The sequence below is a fragment of the Athalia rosae genome, chromosome 3, assembly GCF_917208135.1.
Source record: "Athalia rosae chromosome 3, iyAthRosa1.1, whole genome shotgun sequence".
NCBI classification, from domain to species: Eukaryota; Metazoa; Arthropoda; class Insecta; order Hymenoptera; family Athaliidae; genus Athalia; species Athalia rosae.
Window position 1 is genome coordinate 2,724,377 of NC_064028.1, and position 18,646 is coordinate 2,743,022.

Here is an 18,646-nt window from a genome sequence, read left to right on the forward strand (position 1 = left end):
TGGAAATGATAAAACTAAATGGGAAACCAGAGACACTGTCCCCTATATTTCAATCGACAGCATACTTTGCCTGTGATAGGTTTCGACAGTTTTATTCTAGCACAGAATTTGGGCCACTTGTTTGAATCGTGACACTAACTAGCTTTATTTTCTTGGTATAAAATAGTTTGTTATATACTAAACGTATCTTTACAAATGAAGTACTAGTAGGAGGTGAGAAGAAATAATGAATATAAGCGACTTATTCTGAGGTCAGTTTGGTAGACAGTGCCCCATCCAAAATTATCACAGTAACATTAATCTAAAGGAATCTGTGCTTCATATTAACCGAAGTTTCTACACAATTAGTTTGCGAATACCGTTAATTACGCACACCTTGGCCGTCTTCAAGCATCGATCCTTTAACAATTTGATTTTGATCGTCGGAATCGTTGAACTGCTACTTTGCAGTCAATAATCACCGAGAGCTATCTACTTGATGGGTGCCGTCTATCTTCAATCTAATACATTCAAAATTCCCTCGATCAACACGACGGTTATAATGAAATGCTTTCGATTCTAATTCAAGATCATCGACCCCTTGATCACTTTGCAAGGCTCCTCAATCAAATTTCAGCTCCCTTTTGCACATGGGGCATTTGTCGCTGCTTTTCAAGCACTGCCTCAAACAATCCGCATGGAAGAGATGGTGGCAAGGGGTAATGCGAGCCTTCACCATTCCGCACAAGCAGACTGCACAGACGTCGTCAAACCTCTCGATATCCTCGTTAGTGGCTTTTCTATATCGCCTTAAAATTTCCCGCTCCTGTCTCAGCACGGCAACGGAGTTTCGCAAGAGGTCCTTAGATCGCAGGAACACATTGAGATAAGCGGCGAACAGCAAAAATTTCCAGGAAGCACTCGGCAGCAGGATCAACGTGAACAATGCAGATACAGCAATTGTGAAACCACGCAGGATTACCGGCGCGTAGAGGTTCTCGATATTCTCCAGGGCATCGAGCTCTAGGAAACTCAGAATCCCAGGAAACATTTCCACAAAGACCTTTTCCGTAGAAGCGTAATACGCCCAGGTAACGACCGTGTAGAACGCCGAGGGTCTGAAAGTAACACGCCGATACCATTAAACTGGCGAAATAACTTCGGGAGAGGCCGAAAAAAGTATTCGCCAATAGTTCCCGGTGCTTTCCAACCCGAGGATGAGCAGAGGACAATTTTCAACTTACTTGTAATGTTGCAGACCTTGCTCGAGTCCAAATACAAGAAGCACGAACGTGAGAGTGATCAGGAAGGTTATAGCCTTGGTCCATTCCAAAACAATTTTAGTCGCAGACATAGCCAAGTGCTTTATCTGCGATTTCTCCGTCAAAGTTATGTACGGCGACCAGTCTTCCTTCTCCGCAAGTTCCTTAATGTAGCCAACGCAGTACGCTATCACATTATAAAACATCAAAGTATAAAGACAGGTCATCCTCTCCCGAGGTACGAGGATCTTGTCGGTCAATGTCAGGAACACTATCTGGTCCAGCATAACAGAAATGTTACGCATTTTAACGAATAAATTCTCTGCATGATCCAGGGGCGCGTAGAGAAGCCCGAAAATACCGCTCAGAGGCTTCCACGCCTTTTTGACACCACCTGTAATCAGAATAGAAGACAAGGCATTGGCTAGAGATGCAGAAGTACGATATTTCTAGTTTCTATCGTACGATTATTTGTAAGTTTCATTTCCAAGATACCCCAAAGTGAATCAATATTCAACGTCCAAGTCAATTAACCGCCGTAATGATCAAAATAATTAGTGCGGGACAAAGTTATACAAGTTCACCCGACATTGACGGGACAGCAAGGTACCGGTCAACGTAGTTTATTCCTTTTTTTTTGCGGAAGATAATCAGGCATTAATAATCGTTGTTCGGTGACGTCGCTGCGAATCTTATTTGTTTTTTGCAAGTGATAAAAATTTACATATTAATGAACGTTGGTACGGTTTTGCGACACGCACTCTCTCTCGAACGGGGCTGCAGGGGCAGGAAAAAGACAAGGAGCACAATTTTGTACCATATTTCGCCGCATGGAAACCCACCCACAAACCCTTCGGGAATACCTGATTACAGCGAACGGGTATAAAAGAAGCCCGTGATTATTCTTTGATACACTCCATCTTCTTCGTTTACATCGTTACCAACGTCTTCCCGGTCCACCGGCAACTCGAATCCCGCAGAAGCCTGCACTAGCTCGAGAAGAAAGTAGAGAAGAGTCAAAAGAGAATAAACAAACAATAAAAGTGTGCAGCTAACGTCGTCATTGTAATAAAAGGACCTGCCACTCTAGTTCCGAAAGCAACTCGTAACGATTATTGCAAGGTAAGAGATTTTTTAATTCGATGATCTGCTATGCAATTATCCCCGTTGAACAGGTATGGCACAATAGATATTATGCCAAAGCATATAAATATCGGTATAATTGTGCACGGATTTGTTTTTTAAGATAGGTAGGTAGGTAGGTAGGTAGGTAGGAATATAGGTAGAGGTAGAGGTATGGATATCTACACATTCAAACGTAACTAATTTGAATGAAAAATTGTGGAGGTACCCTTAGTGGCTTCGACGAGGGTCTTGAGAGCCGATACCGGATATCGATAGTTGGCGCTGAGTACGAAGGGCAGTACAAGGGCAGAGTAGAGAGCTGGAGCCGGGGGCGGTAACAGGGGCAACGGTCCCCTGGGACAGTAGGGCAGCAGGAGAATAGCGCTGAGAAGGCAAACACTCTGGGCTGTCCTCTCCTCGTCGACGGTCACAGAATTTGCTCTAACGCGTCCCCTCACTCGATTTATCATTCCCATCGCGGATCGAACCTCCTGCAAAACAGATAATTATACGAATCAGTTCATACGCTCCAAGTTAGCTACACCGAGGATAAGCTTCTTCCTCCATTCGAATCGTTGATCAATCGATACGCAACGCTACTAGGGTGCATGTCGTTGCCTATAAAATTTACGTTCGCATGTAACTAGGTGAGGCGTACAAATTGTATTCGTAGATATATTTATGCAAACAAAGGTACGGGTACTTCCGATTATGATGAAAGGTATTCGGGTATCCGTTCCCTCAACTCGTGTAAAATGAATGCATAAGCCGCAACCGAGATGAACGTGTACGTATACACCTGTATTCGTTGCATTCGTATACATCATGCTTACTCACTGGATTATTTTTAACGCCCTCGATGACGTTGATGACGCTTAAAAAGCACGACGTAAACAGGTCAAGCGTCCGGAATAGGTATAGTACACACAATACACACAGATTTATTGTATGACATACGTGCGTATGAATGTGAGATAGCTTAATGTACCTATAAGTATACGTGTGAACATGGTATAGGTATGTGCCATGTACGAGGAAATTGGCATTTTTGGTTTTCTTCGTCTTACTGGCTCGAATCCTGATAAATACGCATATGTATGAATCAACATATGATCTGGTGCAACTACAATATTTACCCACAAGGTATTTTCGTTTTGGATCGACGAATCACCGTTGTCATCATTTCCTGCGAATCCTCGAGTTTACAATTAATAATACATACGGGATACGATGCATGAATAAAGCTTTGAAATACAAATATGCACTCGCTGGTTTTGACGGGGTAAACAAAAATACGTCTATTTTAGGCGTTATTTTTAACCGTGATATTCAAAAACTGTTTACTGTTCGGTATCGAAAGCTCGCGCGTGCTACTGCACATACGATAGAAATCCAAATAACGAAATAATCTGGGATTTTCCTCTAATGACATGACCCGAATCGAGTCGAGCTTTGTCCGTTTGGGAGATTGAGTATTGACCGATAATAAGTTCGTATTCAATTTTCTAATCGCTGCAGATAATTGCGTGATACTTTTTTCATTTTAACGAATACATTTTCGACGCACTGAAGAATTTAACACTCCTTGGTCACCGCGTAGGTAAATTTTACCCATACCTGTTTTTTTATTCGGTGTATTTTTTCACGAGTTTACAGACTTTTGAAACATCTTCGAAAATGTTCAAGGTATTTTCTAGTATTTCTTCAATCGCGACCCGACTGATAGTTTTCACCCAGCAACCATTTGAACTTGACTGGATGAATTTGACCCAGGGTGACTACGGAGGGTCAATCTTGATAAATTTGAAAAAGCTTCTTGTCTAACACTTTTCACGTACATTACTTCGGTAAGTACCGATACTGTGAGAAAAGTATGCGAGACTGTGGGAGAAGCCGGAAAGTCCACCAAATCAGCCGAACGCTTTCAGCCTCGCTCATTGAAATCATGGGAAATTTCAGCCCACAACCCCATCAATAAATCTGGGTAATATAATCGTACGGATACATACGATTATACTTATATTGTCCGGGGATATCAAAACTCAAAGTCCTTCGAGAGAGCAAGGGCTGCTTTATGTATTTTTTTTTTTTTCTCCCCCGTCCATCTAATTTAGAGGTGAAAACTAATAGACGTCCTTCTAGAGAGTACACGTCGAGTACATGAGAATAGGTGTGTACGTACAGAGATAAAAATGTGGAAGAACGTTCGATCAACGAGGAGTTTGAGGATAAATTGATCAGCTCGCGTTACGTTTGCTATTAAGGTTCGACGTTTCCTTTCGACTCACCTCGAACTTTGATTTTCCGCGGTACAGGTAAAAATTGCGTCGCCGGATTCTCGGAGCGTTGTTCGCCGCTACCGTTTGATAGTTTCGTCTAATAATCCCGGTGCTCAACGGTGAAAGCGTAGGACAAAGCGGTGGTTCGATAAGGGTATAACGTACTTTTAATTCCGGATAATGAACAGATTCAACAGCAATGGACTTTATGCACAGCAGCGAGATGTATAAATCGCAGGTGGAAAATTCAGCTAGCTCAGGATCGCAGGACCGAAATGTCGGACCGTTGGAGTGGCACTGGCCGTTGACCGTGAGACCGTGGTTAACTGACAAACTTGGCATGAGATCTAATGCGCTGATCTATATACCAACGAAAACACCAACTATTTACGAAAATTGTTCGAATGCGCAGTATTATTTATACGATTCTCGTATACGCGTTTACTCGCTAACAATCCTTCGTATCTCGCATGTATGCGTCGGAGGTGATCGGACTTTCATTCACCGATCCAGCCGTGTATCTCACACCTTGCATGTACGTATGCACATACGTAAAAGTCCCCAAAAGTAAACCGGCAAGGTATTTTTTCACTACCTCAGCATGCATATACTACATTTACATATGCATAGATATGTATGTATGTAAAGTGGAGGCGTAATTCCTATGGAATATATCCGTCCGTTATTGTTTCAAGGAATTTGCACATGTATTTGAATACTAGAAACATCCGAACGACGTCAATGATACCGTATGCAGAAGCACACGTTTGTAGATATCTGAAATTTGGATTTCAGGCAGCGCATCCGCGCAATCGATCGAATTATTACAACCTGTGGAGGTGGTGAATTGTCACAATGCAACCCCTTACACGACTCAATTGATTTCAGGTGATATACAATTACATCGTCATCTCCAGGACAAAATGCACTCTGCCGAACTTCTCGTCTCGTTGCCATTAATTTTCACCATGCTCGCAAGTGTTCTCTTCACGTGAGTATCAATGAAGAATGTTCGATGATGATTGCCGAAGGATGCAACTTACGTTAAGAGCTGAATGATAATTATTTGTTGAAAGCCGAATTTGATCATATTGTGTTAATCTGTTGTGTTGCAGTTGTTGCTCTCGTAGTTGTCGTTGTCGTTGTCGTTGTCGTTGTCGTTGTCCGTCGTCAGCTTTGTCGCTGTTGCGTTACGTTTACTCGGATAATATCGTGAAATAATAAAAGGGATGAAGATTTGTCTTTAACATTCCTTGTCGTTTCTAAAAAATTGTGACAGATGCGATGCCCGTTCAGCCGGGGTGTGCAGGAATCGCGAGAGTTGCGGCGACAAGTGTGACGAATGTATGTGGGGTAGCACATTCGCCGAAGAATGCAACTTCGTTGAGTGCGGGAAGGTAATATTATTCCGTCAAAGTAGCAAGCTCTCAAAATTACCTTCGTGTTGGTTGTGATTGGGTTGTAGGGTCCGGGACAGCGATGCGGGGGGCGTCACAACATGTGGGGAAAATGCGGCGAGAGCCTGGATTGCCAGTGCAACAAGTGCCACGGCTGCAGTAGTACCAGCATAGGCAAAGAATGCTACAACCACGGTTACAACCATCTCTGTCTACCTCACGAGGGCATTCGCGAGGGACTCGAATGGCTACGAGATTCCTCCTACGTAAACCTTTGAGCTACCTACTTCCACACGTCATCGGCTTGTGACGATTACATCCGCAGAGATCTACATCTACGTCTTCGTCAACATCCGCATCTGTTTATAATAATATACCAATAGCCATCAGCTGTGACTGCCTACAACTTTGTAATGACGATTCGATGTGTAACGCACCTTAATATCATGGGCTGTCCAAGTATTAAATCCTGCATGAATACATTACACTTGATCGATCATCCCTGTACCCTCATCGAAAACATTCTGAACTCCATTTTTAATATCGTTGGAGCACGTGCGAATCCTCTTCCATTCTCTTCGATGCGTATTATGCTGTTACCGACAAGTTGCGACCGTTTAGTGGTGCCAGACCAAAGCCAGACCACGGGATTCCGATCGGACGTCTCGCCGCTATTTTTGGCTGAACCGGATGTGATGAAGTGGCGGAATAAAATCATTGTTGTGAATGGATGGAATTATACGAATTGGATACCAGTTAATATATTTAAATTTTAGATGTGTACTACCACAGAATAGGGACGTGTCGAAAGCTGATCACACTTGTACGTTACGTACGGGCTGGTACCACTGAACTACATTACTACTCATAGTTCAGTAGCTGGTACCAAAGGGGATGCTGGTACCAAACGTGACTTTGAGACGCCTTCACCCTCCATGATCCCTATCTAGGCCCACCATGGAACGCCATCTCTGTTTAAAGTTACTTAAACTTGATGGTCCATCACTCATCCGATAAATACAGATTTGTTTTCATACATATTCGATTCGGAACAAAAACACCATTACTTGTAAGTTGTAACGGGATCCCCTCGTAATCTGATCTTTTTGAAGCATATGCGGCTTTTATCTATTCAAATATAATACACGGTATGGTTTCGTGTGACGAAAAAAAATCAGAGCTGATATCTGTGGCCAGGGAAAAATCGGGTAACAAAGATGACGAAACTTCGATAATATTCACCGAGCAATTTGTCAAGCAAGTACACCACTTCAGCTCTCAGTACGGAAGCGATATAAGCATTTCATACACTGCCTACAATGTGGCAGGAAACCCCAGTAAATTTCCCGACTATGGCGATTTTCCTCAAGCATTTGTCATGGTGAGATTTGTCGTCGATAGGTTATTGTTGGAACTAACTATCGAGTGATTAAACTTTTAGAGGACCTACGGTTGCTGGTGGGACAAAGCACCTTCGAAGCTAATCGACTACATGCCACAAAACAATGAGCATGTGGTCTGTCAGGATTATATTGGTAACGGTCATGATTTTCAAGAATTCTTACTAGATAATGACCCGAGGTTGTATTTTATAGATGTGGCGTATGATCGCGAAGTTTATCCCATCCGAGTCTCGGTTTACGAGACTTACAACCCGGGAAGTGTTGTCGGGATATGGGCAATGGAGAGCAATGGAAGGTGGAGGCGTCTATGGAGTGGACCTCCACAGATAGTATCGCACAAGCCAAGGATATTTTCTCCTCCTCTACAGGAGTGTAAATTCAAAACAAGGATGCTACGACTGGAATTCAACCACAGCAAGTTAGACTACTATACGGAATTAGATGCAATTCTTTTAATTGGAACATCGGAGCTAATACAACCACACTTTAAATTTCATAACACCAACTTGAGTTCTCTTCTCCAGCTACTTGACAGGAGTACTTATAGCTGTAATGACATTCACAATTTAACACCAGATTATCTCAAGACTCACAGAGACTTGAGAGAATTCAAAAACATATTGTACGAACACTGCCAACTATCAAATGGGTTAGTATTTGCGTTTGTATCTGTTAATTATTAGGGTTTGAGCGATACTTTTTTTTTTACAGCAATGTAACAGGGAAAATACAAAAAGGAATGATCGTGGACAAATTAGGAACGGACTTCCAATGTATACCACCTATCGAAGAAGCTGTTCAAAGCTTACACAAGTTTCTCCAAGAGGATTTTCCAAAACTTATGCAGGATATCAATTTATCATCATCTGGGACTCGTCTTGTGGCAGCCAAAAAGACAGGTACAGCTCAACCGTCAAGCGACAGTTGTGGCAGTTTTTCCATGCTACCGGTAAGTCTGTGCTAAAAAAAATTTTTATTTTGTCAAGTTTTGAATTTACTTTCATCTCGTTATACTAGAATGAAGCTGTCTTCAAGATTCTGAAAAACCTGGACCTTAAATCGCTGAGTCGGTGCTGTCAAGTAAATAGACATTTCAACAACATAGCTCAGGACGCACTTCTCTATACCAGTCTTAATATGAAACCATACTGGTACTGCGTGGATGGAAAAACCCTGAATACTTTGTCTTCAAGGTGTCAGTACTTGCAACGTATTGATCTTTCCTGGTGTGGAAACTACAATACAATCACCTCCAAGGATATACAGGACTTTCTAACTTCCAGTGGAACCCAACTAACTAACCTCAGATTCAACTGCTGCCAATTTGTTAACAACTCGGTTATCCTAAAAGTTTCGGTTATATGCAAGAATCTCAAAGGTATATGATTAATAGGGAAACTGATTTGTCAGATGATACATAATTTGTGTTTACTTGTTGAAATACTAGAATTATGTCTCCGCAACTGCCTGGAGATAACAAAGGACGGTTTTTGGCCCTTGGCAAACTTGCAGCAGTTAGAAAGATTGGAGCTTTATAGAACAATGATACAGACTCCGTCTCTTTGCGCAATTCTGAAAGGAAATCGAAACATGAGACATTTAAATCTTGCAGCCTGCGATCACATTCTCAACATGGATGACATTGCCATCCAAGTTGCATATTCCTGTCCCCAACTGGAGAGTATAGATTTTTGGAAAAGTCATAGCCTCACACCTCATGGAGTTAGAGCTCTAGCGCGTTGCAGACAACTCAGAGAAGTTGATTTTGGATGGTGGTGAGTATTCGAAAATGGAATAGCTACTTGGTGATTTGTATGATTTTAATATATTGTTCTACCTTCTACAGTCTTGGTATCGGAGCTCCAGGTGATTCGCTTCGTGCGTTAGCCTCATCTTGTCATGATCTTGAGAAAGTTTTCCTTGCGGCACTTCGCGGTCTGGTCGATCGTGACCTAGAACCATTCCTAGCATGTCCAAAACTCAGACAGCTAGATTTACTTGGAGCACGATCACTTACACCAGATATATGTCTACGATTCCTCTTGTGCTGTACTGAATTAGAAATGATCGATCTCAGCTTTTGTGAGGGTATCAATGATTTGAAAATCCACGAGTGGCAACAGCTTTATCCTCAAGTATCTATCAAACGCAGCTTTCAAGCAAGTTAAGTAAAGTTTTCATAAGTTCTGTTATTATTCTGTCGAGTTTTGGTCTGCTGATTTATAAAATAGTGGTATTCGATCGATGAGGATCTCGACCTCATATCGGATAAGCACCACTGATATAAAAGTATGGCAGCCCGTTGTGATACTGACAATGAGAAAAGAATTTCCTATTTGATAACCGCGGTATCTTGTGACTGCGCGTGAATCGCTTCACTCATCGCTATTTATTATAAGCATATATTCCGAGTACTATATAGATATGATAATAATTACAACCATTACTGTTAACATTAAATATTTCTTTGATTAAACCGTTCACTTTATCTTTTTCTTTGACTACTTCTGGTCAATTTATGAATGTTCTAGTCTGAGCTCGGTCTGGTATTCGCTGAATTTGTGAACAATGGTGAGTAGACTCTTGTTAACTCTGAGTTCAACAGTAAACTTTGTGAGCACAACCCTGAAGTAAACAAGGTTTTGTACGCCTGGATAAATCCAATTTTTATACTATCATGTACAATGAGTAAAACTTATCTTGTGAAGTTTCGTTCATTGGAATGACTGAGTGGTGGAATGACTCCTTCATTTTTGTTTTCACCAAACATGGCGTGGAATGGACTTTATATAAACATAGCTATTTATTAAGCTCCAAATTGTCTCAATTTACATATTTACAAGGGTTTCTTTCGTCTATCCTGATAAGTGAACGAGACAAGATCAGTTCCGTGTTTATCGTTTGTATGTCTACGGTACCTCAATAGCTCACTAGTATCCAAACGATGATACCTATCGTGATTATGCTGCCTGAAATTCCTCTGGAGTTCTTGCTCTTCCTGAACTTTCTCAAGATTCAGTTCGTCAAGACCTTTTTCCAGTTTCCTTCTGGATACATGAAGTAGTGCTTTTTTCCAATCTCCAGTAGCCCTGATGTCACCCAAGATTCTTATCATGTGATTTAGTGGTAGTCGTTTTCCTGCGCCAGGGCCCCATAACAAATACTTATCAAGAGGTAATTTGGCCATTTTTAGTCCCTCTTTCTTCGCTTTAGCCAAAGAGAGAGGTTTAGTATTGGTTTTATCAACAATGCCACCTATGATATAAATGGCGTCAGGGAGGTATTCATTCATCTCTACGTTACAGTGGGGGGTCAAGTAGATTAATCTTTTTTTGTCAAAAATGTCCAAATATGAAGCCTCGGTAATGTTTAGCGGAAAATCTTCCTCATATGCGTTCGGTACATTACGATGAAATTTTTGCATAAGCTGAGAAGACTTGTCCACATTACAAAAGTAGAGATCAAAAGGTTCACGTTGAACACGATTGTCCCCAAATAAATATGTTAGCTGTTTGGCGCATTCCGTACTCTCTTGATTCGTCATTTGAGCATGGTATCCACAGTCTATTACAAGCTTTGAGCCAAACATTGTAGCTTGCATCAATTTTGTGTTGTGAAATTTGTGTATCGTAGTATCATATATTCGTAAAAACAATGTTGTTTTTTGTAATCCATAGACATCATTGTTTTTTTCTGTACGTTCTGCCATACTTGTTTTCTTTGCTGATCTTGCTAACTCCTTTTTGGCCCGTGAATTTTGCTTGCCCTTTTCTCTTTTGAATAAATATTTTAGATACTTTCTGCAAAGAAAAATTAGGGGTGAAATCAGAATGCATGAGGAGTCTAATACATGATATATAGAATAATGCTATGAACCTTCTGGAAGATCGGGTTGTTAATTTGAGTAACTGAAACCATTGTGCAGGGTCTATAATGTCAGGTGCTTGTATCCCAGTTTGTCGCATCACGTCTATTTCTAGCTGTAATATTTTGTATTTTTGATTCAGCGTGTGGTCAGAATCCAGAATGGTTTGTAGCTTGGCTTCATCGAGTTGAGTGATTGAATTGAGTTCTATTTCGGGAGTTTCTATCTCGTGAGATTCTTCAATATCTGGAGAACAAAATGAAGAACAGAAGAAACATTTTCCAGGTAAGAAATTGTTGCTGCTAACTTTCAGCGGAAAGAAGTAGTCCAATGAAGCAGGTGCTGGCCAAGTCTTCGGTGATGGGAGAATCATATATCTTGGAATACCGGCGTAAAGTTGTTTTATCAGCCTGCCGAACATTTTTACCAATGTGTATCTCCGATGACAACAAGTATTGTATGTCAACCAGGAGAAGCTCTCTTGACTAGTTTCACTAGCACTCTTGGTGATGAATTTGAAAGATCAAGCACATAATTTGGCGTGCGTACTGTTTAGTTTCTAGTGGACTCCGTATGATCAGTTGATCACTACAGGTTAAGTTCAATTTTTATCTTTTATCCCCATAGACGTAAATTTCATTCCCACTCTCCGAGCTTTCGATATTATAGATGTCCCCACCAGGCTTCCGTACCAAGCCGAAGGACCAGCAAAGAAGCGCCAGTATACTATGGCGCGATAGTATGGACCAATTTGGACAGTGCCCGAAACTACTGGATGAATATCGGTGCTGGTGCAGCCTCCACTCAACATACAGTGATCAAACTCTGAGCGTATTAGTTGAGTCGCCGATTGTATACCAAACATTTTTGCTACGAACTCATTCAGACCTGATCGACCGCACCTAGGACGTGTGGGCGCATGTTCTACACAACTGTGCGTCGCTTTGAGACCGTAAAAATGTTGATATACGATGTTGTAAACAAAGAGAAGGTCTATGAAATAATCGCGAGTAACTTGAGGAATTTGGGGGTTAAGCGGCGCGTGAAGAAGCAGCCTTACTTATCGAAACTAGACAAAAACGAGGAGAATGGTCACTCTATTCAATCAACCGATAAAGTTTTCAAATCCCACCTCACACAATTACCGTCAGATCTTGTTATTCTCCCCTCTGGGTCTTTCGTTCATGTACCTCAATTTGTGAGCCAGGCTTGTGCCCTTATTGAAAAATGTATAACTCACGAAGGCCTGTTCAGAAAGGCCGGGTCTCATCGTCGCCAGAAAGAGATTATATCTCTTCTCGATACTGGTGCTCCTCTAGAAGATAAACACCAAGTTATAGATGTAGCTAATGTCCTGAAAACATTCTTCAGGGAACTTCCAGTACCCTTAATACCTTGGTCCTATCACGAATTATTAGTACGGTGTGCATTGCTGAAGAATTCCAGTGTGAAGGCACTACTTATGGCCTGCATTCTTCTTCCCCCTTACCACCTAAACACATTGGCATACTTTGCTGGATTTCTCAAGAGAATAGCTGAACATGAGAAACAGAACAAAATGAGCGTAGAGAATCTGGCCAAAGTTGTAGGACCGAATATCATGCCACTTCAAGAAGCTACCATATCTGCTGTCCAATCTAGATTAGAAACGCATATTCTTATTATCAAGGTAATACTGTTTGTGCAAAAGGTACACGGCATATGTCAAAAGTGAGGTGTAGAGTTTTTCATTGATTCTAATGTTTTTTAGATTTTGATTGAGAATGCCGAACATATTGGTGTTTTGCCAGATAATATAACGGAACAAATGGTGTTTGATACAACCAGTAACGTTGAGAATGAATCTGATGCTTTAGATTCATTGTTAAAGGCAAAGCTGAAAAACAAGAAACGTCGCAGCGGAAGCCTTACACGTAAGCCACACCCAAGTGCCTCCAATATCAACCTAAGTACGTCCATACCTCTGGGTTTAACTCACATTTTAGCATCGAAAATTACCTTTTACAATGGATTTCAACTGTTCCAAAGTATCAATTTTTTTTCTGTAATCACTACCACAGAGCCATTTCCTTATACATACTTCTCTCAAAAAATAATGAAATTCTAAATTCCAATGTGTTATAGGGATGTTGAATGGGCTGAAAAAAATGGTCAGTAAGAGTAACTCACCAGAAGAATCCTGCATCGTAACCAATAAGATTGTTCCAACCACTTTCAACTCATTACATACTCCTTCCATCAGAACAGGAAAAAAACGTAAGGTTGCCGAATCTCTGGCCCCTCTCAGTGCAAAAAAAAAGTAAGTTACAAATACTAAGAGTGAAGGAGGGGGTGTAGCAATCCTTTATTTTGTTGATGCACCTTGTATTCTGTACAGTGTTTGGTCTCCTGTACTCAACAACCTAGTCCTCGGTAGTATCTTTGAAAGCCTTTTCTGTGATTGTACTTGCTATTTATTATATTTGATCACAGACGAGAAATTCTTCAAGTATTACCAGACTGTGGTTGTCCACTCCAAGAAAATCATTTCACAGCTATAGTTTCTCTAAATCCAAAGTATGTAGTGCATGCTCTACGTTTTTGTAATTATTTACAATGCTGCTTTCTACATATTCTTGTGAGTTCTTGTCATTAATTCATATCGGTTTTTTTCGCATTTTTGTAGTCCCTGCAAAGATGGAAGCTCTATACATATGCCGAGAGTAAAAGAAAAAATCGAGAGAACCAGGAAGATTCGTCTCAGCTTAGATCGGCTTGTTTCAAAAAGTAAACTTGTGAGTATGAGACTTCCTAGTCGAAGTAAATAAGTATTATAACAAATTATGCATGGCAAACATTTGTTAGCATCCTCATTATCTTCTGGATTTACTTTCCAGAAAGTCGCAGATCCACAAACTGAAGATTGCAGAATTTCAAATTCACCAAAAATTGAAAGACGGTGGAGTTCCGTTAGCGGTGCTTCATGGTTAAATAAAAAACAAGCACTGCACGAAGAGTTGTTCGGAGTCAAGTCGCCTTCTAGATCCCTTGAGGGTTTTGTCAATGGTTCTGAGCAGGATGAAGTCTTCATGGATGCTGATGTCAACTTATCGGACGACAGCGCCTCAGTGGGTCAAGTATCGGATAATTTTATGTACCCCAAGCGCCAGAAAGATCAGCTAGACTACCAAAATGGTCAAGTGGATACAAGATCTAAAAAAATTGACACCGCCTTCCAATCTAGACTTTGTTGCGATGTAAATTTTGACGAGGAAGAATACGTTACTATACCAAAAAGTGAATACGAAGACATAAAAAGTAGAGTTTGTGCAATAGAATCCAGGATATCTCAAGAGTTTGAATGCATCTCACAATCAAACAATACTAGCCAAGATCTCATTCAGTGCTCTGCCAGAAAAGTACAGTGTGCTTACGAAAAAACGCTGGAAGGAGCTAGTATTGGCAGCACCTTGAATGCAGATCATCTTGCCAAACGTTTGGGTAGGGAATTGAAAATAAGAAGATCTGCAGAGCACAAGATAATAAGGTCACCAAGTGCCAGGAAAATTGGGAACCTCAGACGTCGATCTCAAGAAAGACCTGTTTGGTACGTGTAATTTGATTCACCATATCTTACAATGTATCCTTACTTTCTCAAAACTTTGAATCTCTGCTTGCGTTCTGTCTACAGCAAACGTAATAGCCGTCATGTCTCGTGGCGTGTCTCAACACAGCAGGATTTGGAACAATCCAAAGAAGAACCGAATAATTTTTCACCTAAGGTCTACTTGAAACGTGGAAGACCCAACACTGTCTACACGGGATTAATGCAACCTGGTGCCCGAACACTTTCAAGTTGCAATACAATTTGCAGCGACGAAACGATCGCGAGGCTTGACTTCCTGCAAAAACAATTACACACATTGATAACACACACCGCCGAACACACAAAGGGCTCACTGAGCAATGACGCCACTTTCATCGATGATCAAGAGGAGCTAGTGAATAGTTCGGATATTGTCATGCAATCGGTCGTCCGTCGGGCTTCATCTTTTCATGGGTCTGATTTTATAGGCGACTGTCGACAGTTGAATAATAAAACAAAGGAATTAAAACATGTTAGCAGCCAGCAAGATGTGGGTCGGGATGACGAGCCTATTTCTGGAAGGAAAGAAATAGGGAGTCAAACACCCACGGGAAAAATTGTAAAATGGAAAGATGCAGACTGTTATTTTAAGTCTGATCACGGGACCAACACTACGGCACCACAGACTGGAAGGGCTTCGGTGGCAAAATTAAGAACTCAAAATGTTGGAATGGTATTAGCAAAAGCGAAGCTCTTCGACGAAACGTCAAAGCAAGAAATTTATTGCCCCAATCCAAGTTGTGACACTAGAGCAGAGAATTCCAGAAGGCAAGTTTCAAAATTAGGGCGTACTAGGATAGTCAAAAGTTTAGATTCGGACGAATCAACCGTCTCAAAAATATTGGGACCACCTCGTAGAAAGTCCCATAAGAGCTCAAAGAGCAATGCTAAATTGAAGGTGTCTCAGTCCTCTGGTGATTTTTCCCCGCAGTTGAAAATGAAATTAACTATAATACCGTCTCAGCAGAACATTCATTTGCAGCCTGAAAAGCAAAATATCAGTCACGAGGCTCAAAAGTATGATCCACAGAGTTTAGTGGCGTTGGAAAATGAGTTAAAGATTGACACAGACTGCGCAGACTTGATGGAAGTCAACACAAATAATTATTATTGTCTGAGAGAAAACCAGAGCACGATTCGCAGCTTCAAAGAATCAAACCGAAATATCTCAAAATCAGATGAAAACACGCCCTGCAAAACACCTCACATTAAACGTACTCTCACTTCAAAGACTAGAAAGGATGTAAAGCCAATAATCAGAAAACAGGGAACTGACTGCAAACGTACTCCCATGAAGGCATTAGCCTTTACCTCTGAACAATTCAACACTCCGAAGAGACAGAGTCCTCGAAACGCGTTCAAATCGAGGCAATTAACTAAGTCTGTGAGTTAGAAATGAGATAATGTTTAATTTTATATATCCCGAAAGTGCAACCGATATCTGTTTGAATGTAAACAGTTTAACGAATGAAACGCCATTTCAATATTTTATAATTTTTATCGTAATTTCTCTGTATTTTGCTATTGTGATCTGTCTTCTCATACAACTGATTAATGTATGATTTATGTATAACTCATCTGATACAACATCTATAGAATTATAGGAAGTTTAGAAAAAAAAAAAACAAGTTGTAATAAACCCACAAACTAGTGAATAATATCATTTTACTAGCTAAAATATAATGTTACAACAGTTTATAATTATTCTACCGTAATTGTGACTGTTTGAATCTATTGAAGCTCTGAAAATTTAAAAACAAACTTCATCAGTAATTACACTTCCGTCTACTCAAAATCAAAAGCATAATGCTGATTCAGTATCCGACTGTTCAGTGTCCTTGGTCTTAGAAAATTGAAAACTACTTCCGGACTGAACTCGGTGGAAGAGTTTGAGTACTGTGGGATGATCATTGCAGGGCAATTTGGGCAGGAGATATTCTCTCTGTTTTAAGGCAAAAATACAAGAGTTACATATTTGTGTGTTTGGGATCTATTGTGAATTTTGTTTTGAATGTTCTGGAAAAATTCAAGGATCCAACAATGATTTACACCTTTCAGAAACTCTGGATGCCCCCGAATGGTTGACGTGTCTTTCGCGGGACCATATCTTGTGATATGGCCTAATCATGTTCATCACCTTGTCGCAGCATGATTTGGAAACTACAGCGCGATGTTGCATTCTCTCCCAGAGTTTATCACGCCTTTCAAAGAATAGGGAGGGTGTACAACCAAATCCTGCATCATCTAGCTCTATGTAATCACGAAGCATCACTTGATACTCATCTGTATCCTCTTCCATATCATGAGCCAAATACCTAGAAGCAGGCCAATTAGAGCACAGATTGAAGAAATTTGTTCAGATCAACAAATTACCAAACTATACGCATTATTTGCTTCTGAATATTGGAGCCAAGTATGTGTAAAGAAATTACAGGGCAATGAAGAAATTTGATCTTGTGTATTCATCTGACCGCAGCCCAGCCCTCAAAAAATACGTAAAGACCATGGCGATTAAGTATTTGTCGGCAATCCTGCAGCACTGATCATCCTCAAGGAAATCATCTAGCTCGTCGTCTGAATTGGGAATCCAAAATTACAATAATACTAGCAATTGTATAATTAGTATAGTGAAAGGTTTACTTATTGTTTCGCGCATTTTCATTCACGTCAAATAATTTCTTGCGCTACTATAATATCAACAATAAGTAGAGCGAGCAATAGATTGTTTACGAAAGAGTATACCGATTAATTTAAAGAATGACACCATACACCAAGATCTGACGTTTATGGTTCTAGGTGTGTAGCTCCCTGATCTAATGATTATGTTCCTCTGCTCACATTCCCTAGTTAATTGCCCGTTCATCTTTCAATTCTTTAGTAGTGCGGCTGTTTGATTATTGTTATTTTTATTTTTATTGTTATTGTGTATTTTTATTTTTGATACTCTTACTATCTCAAGAATTTTTTTGATCAGGATGAGGAACATACATGGACTAACAGATTTGAGAGCGAAAGAGAACAAACAAAGCATAAACTAAATAATTGATAGCAGGAAATATCTATGGGTTATTGATTCTGATCTTAGATCAGTAGTTATTAATGATTGGCAAAATCACGTGCTCATTGTCAGATTATGTTGGGCGTTTTGCTGCGTTCAAACATCGCGCTCAATATTATGGGGTTGAATGTAAAGCACCAATGAGAATATGGGCTGTCAGCACTGTGGCTGTCACACTCAACGGTACATCACACTCAACGTTATCAATGTGTTTTGTGATTCGCAATTTTGGTGACGATGCTGTACGTACTTACCCGGTTTTTGATTATACGAACGCATCGACAAAACTCTCGAGAACAGTGGGACAGTGGTCAGACATTGGAGTTGACCGTACGGTCCATTCCCTAAGAAAAAAAAAATAGTGGTCGGATAGTTGGTTGGGAAAACATAGAAATTTAAATCTAACCAAGATGTTTTTGTTTCGCCTTCTAAAAAAAAACAAGAAATCCAAAAATTCATCTGATGTGTCTGGGCTGGATATTGCTGAGGATACATTAGAAGCCTTCTCGAACGAAAATGATGAGTCCAAGAAGCCTGTTGCAATAGATCCTTGGATACCTCAGCGTACAAAACTCACAACAGAGGTATTGGTCAAGGGAGCTACCGATTCCAAACCAAAAAAAAAAACAGTTCATCAGCAAAAGCAATCGGAC

At 40.5% G+C, this 18,646-nt stretch overlaps 6 protein-coding genes across 13 annotated transcripts; 3 read left to right on the forward strand and 3 right to left on the reverse strand.

The window, feature by feature from the left end:
* Positions 1 to 19: 19 nt before the first annotated feature.
* Positions 20 to 6,617, reverse strand: LOC105686218 (ERAD-associated E3 ubiquitin-protein ligase HRD1-like). Of its 3 annotated transcripts, XM_048652072.1 has the most exons (5): positions 6,480 to 6,617; positions 6,083 to 6,401; positions 2,593 to 2,857; positions 1,224 to 1,635; positions 20 to 1,097 (listed from the first exon to the last, which is right to left on the reverse strand). In XM_048652072.1, the coding sequence occupies exons 3-5, from the start codon at positions 2,840 to 2,842 to the stop codon at positions 602 to 604; spliced, it is 1,158 nt and encodes a 385-aa protein (XP_048508029.1). In that variant the 5' UTR covers positions 2,843 to 2,857; positions 6,083 to 6,401; positions 6,480 to 6,617; the 3' UTR covers positions 20 to 601. The 3 variants fall into 3 exon arrangements, with proteins under 3 accessions (XP_048508029.1, XP_012256280.2, XP_012256279.2); XM_012400857.3 differs by lacking the exons at positions 6,083 to 6,401; positions 6,480 to 6,617 and adding an exon at positions 4,811 to 5,002; XM_012400856.3 differs by lacking the exons at positions 6,083 to 6,401; positions 6,480 to 6,617 and adding an exon at positions 4,655 to 5,002.
* On the forward strand, positions 1,704 to 6,522 carry LOC105686221. Of its 2 annotated transcripts, none has more exons than XM_012400859.3 (4): positions 1,704 to 2,363; positions 5,534 to 5,636; positions 5,925 to 6,042; positions 6,111 to 6,522. In XM_012400859.3, the coding sequence occupies exons 2-4, from the start codon at positions 5,569 to 5,571 to the stop codon at positions 6,318 to 6,320; spliced, it is 396 nt and encodes a 131-aa protein (XP_012256282.2). In that variant the 5' UTR covers positions 1,704 to 2,363; positions 5,534 to 5,568; the 3' UTR covers positions 6,321 to 6,522. The 2 variants fall into 2 exon arrangements, with proteins under 2 accessions (XP_012256282.2, XP_048508057.1); XM_048652100.1 differs by lacking the exon at positions 1,704 to 2,363 and adding an exon at positions 5,072 to 5,180.
* Positions 6,618 to 7,053: 436 nt separating the features above from the next.
* LOC105686580 (F-box/LRR-repeat protein 4) lies at positions 7,054 to 9,939 on the forward strand. The gene is made up of 7 exons (XM_012401534.3): positions 7,054 to 7,423; positions 7,484 to 7,577; positions 7,638 to 8,094; positions 8,157 to 8,394; positions 8,463 to 8,823; positions 8,893 to 9,220; positions 9,292 to 9,939. The coding sequence occupies exons 1-7, from the start codon at positions 7,193 to 7,195 to the stop codon at positions 9,611 to 9,613; spliced, it is 2,031 nt and encodes a 676-aa protein (XP_012256957.2). The 5' UTR covers positions 7,054 to 7,192; the 3' UTR covers positions 9,614 to 9,939.
* A 290-nt stretch (positions 9,940 to 10,229) lies between these two features.
* Positions 10,230 to 12,175, reverse strand: LOC105686581 (mitochondrial ribonuclease P protein 1 homolog). The gene is made up of 4 exons (XM_048651840.1): positions 11,990 to 12,175; positions 11,618 to 11,795; positions 11,322 to 11,556; positions 10,230 to 11,245 (listed from the first exon to the last, which is right to left on the reverse strand). The coding sequence occupies exons 1-4, from the start codon at positions 12,173 to 12,175 to the stop codon at positions 10,282 to 10,284; spliced, it is 1,563 nt and encodes a 520-aa protein (XP_048507797.1). The 3' UTR covers positions 10,230 to 10,281.
* LOC105686579 lies at positions 11,976 to 16,613 on the forward strand. Of its 3 annotated transcripts, none has more exons than XM_012401532.3 (7): positions 11,976 to 12,979; positions 13,061 to 13,223; positions 13,435 to 13,609; positions 13,783 to 13,866; positions 13,976 to 14,084; positions 14,187 to 14,896; positions 14,981 to 16,613. In XM_012401532.3, exons 1-7 carry the CDS (start codon positions 12,230 to 12,232, stop codon positions 16,326 to 16,328), a joined length of 3,339 nt encoding a protein of 1,112 aa, XP_012256955.2. In that variant the 5' UTR covers positions 11,976 to 12,229; the 3' UTR covers positions 16,329 to 16,613. The 3 variants fall into 3 exon arrangements, with proteins under 3 accessions (XP_012256955.2, XP_012256956.2, XP_012256954.2); XM_012401531.3 differs by having other exon boundaries at positions 12,230 to 12,979; positions 13,061 to 13,259; XM_012401533.3 differs by lacking the exon at positions 13,783 to 13,866 and having other exon boundaries at positions 13,061 to 13,259.
* A 98-nt stretch (positions 16,614 to 16,711) lies between these two features.
* On the reverse strand, positions 16,712 to 17,941 carry LOC105686582 (speedy protein A-like). Of its 3 annotated transcripts, none has more exons than XM_048652093.1 (4): positions 17,705 to 17,941; positions 17,368 to 17,509; positions 16,987 to 17,250; positions 16,712 to 16,877 (listed from the first exon to the last, which is right to left on the reverse strand). In XM_048652093.1, exons 1-4 carry the CDS (start codon positions 17,796 to 17,798, stop codon positions 16,721 to 16,723), a joined length of 657 nt encoding a protein of 218 aa, XP_048508050.1. In that variant the 5' UTR covers positions 17,799 to 17,941; the 3' UTR covers positions 16,712 to 16,720. The 3 variants fall into 3 exon arrangements, with proteins under 3 accessions (XP_048508050.1, XP_012256959.1, XP_012256960.1); XM_012401536.3 differs by having other exon boundaries at positions 17,678 to 17,941; XM_012401537.3 differs by having other exon boundaries at positions 17,576 to 17,805.
* Between the last annotated feature and the right edge of the window lie 705 nt (positions 17,942 to 18,646).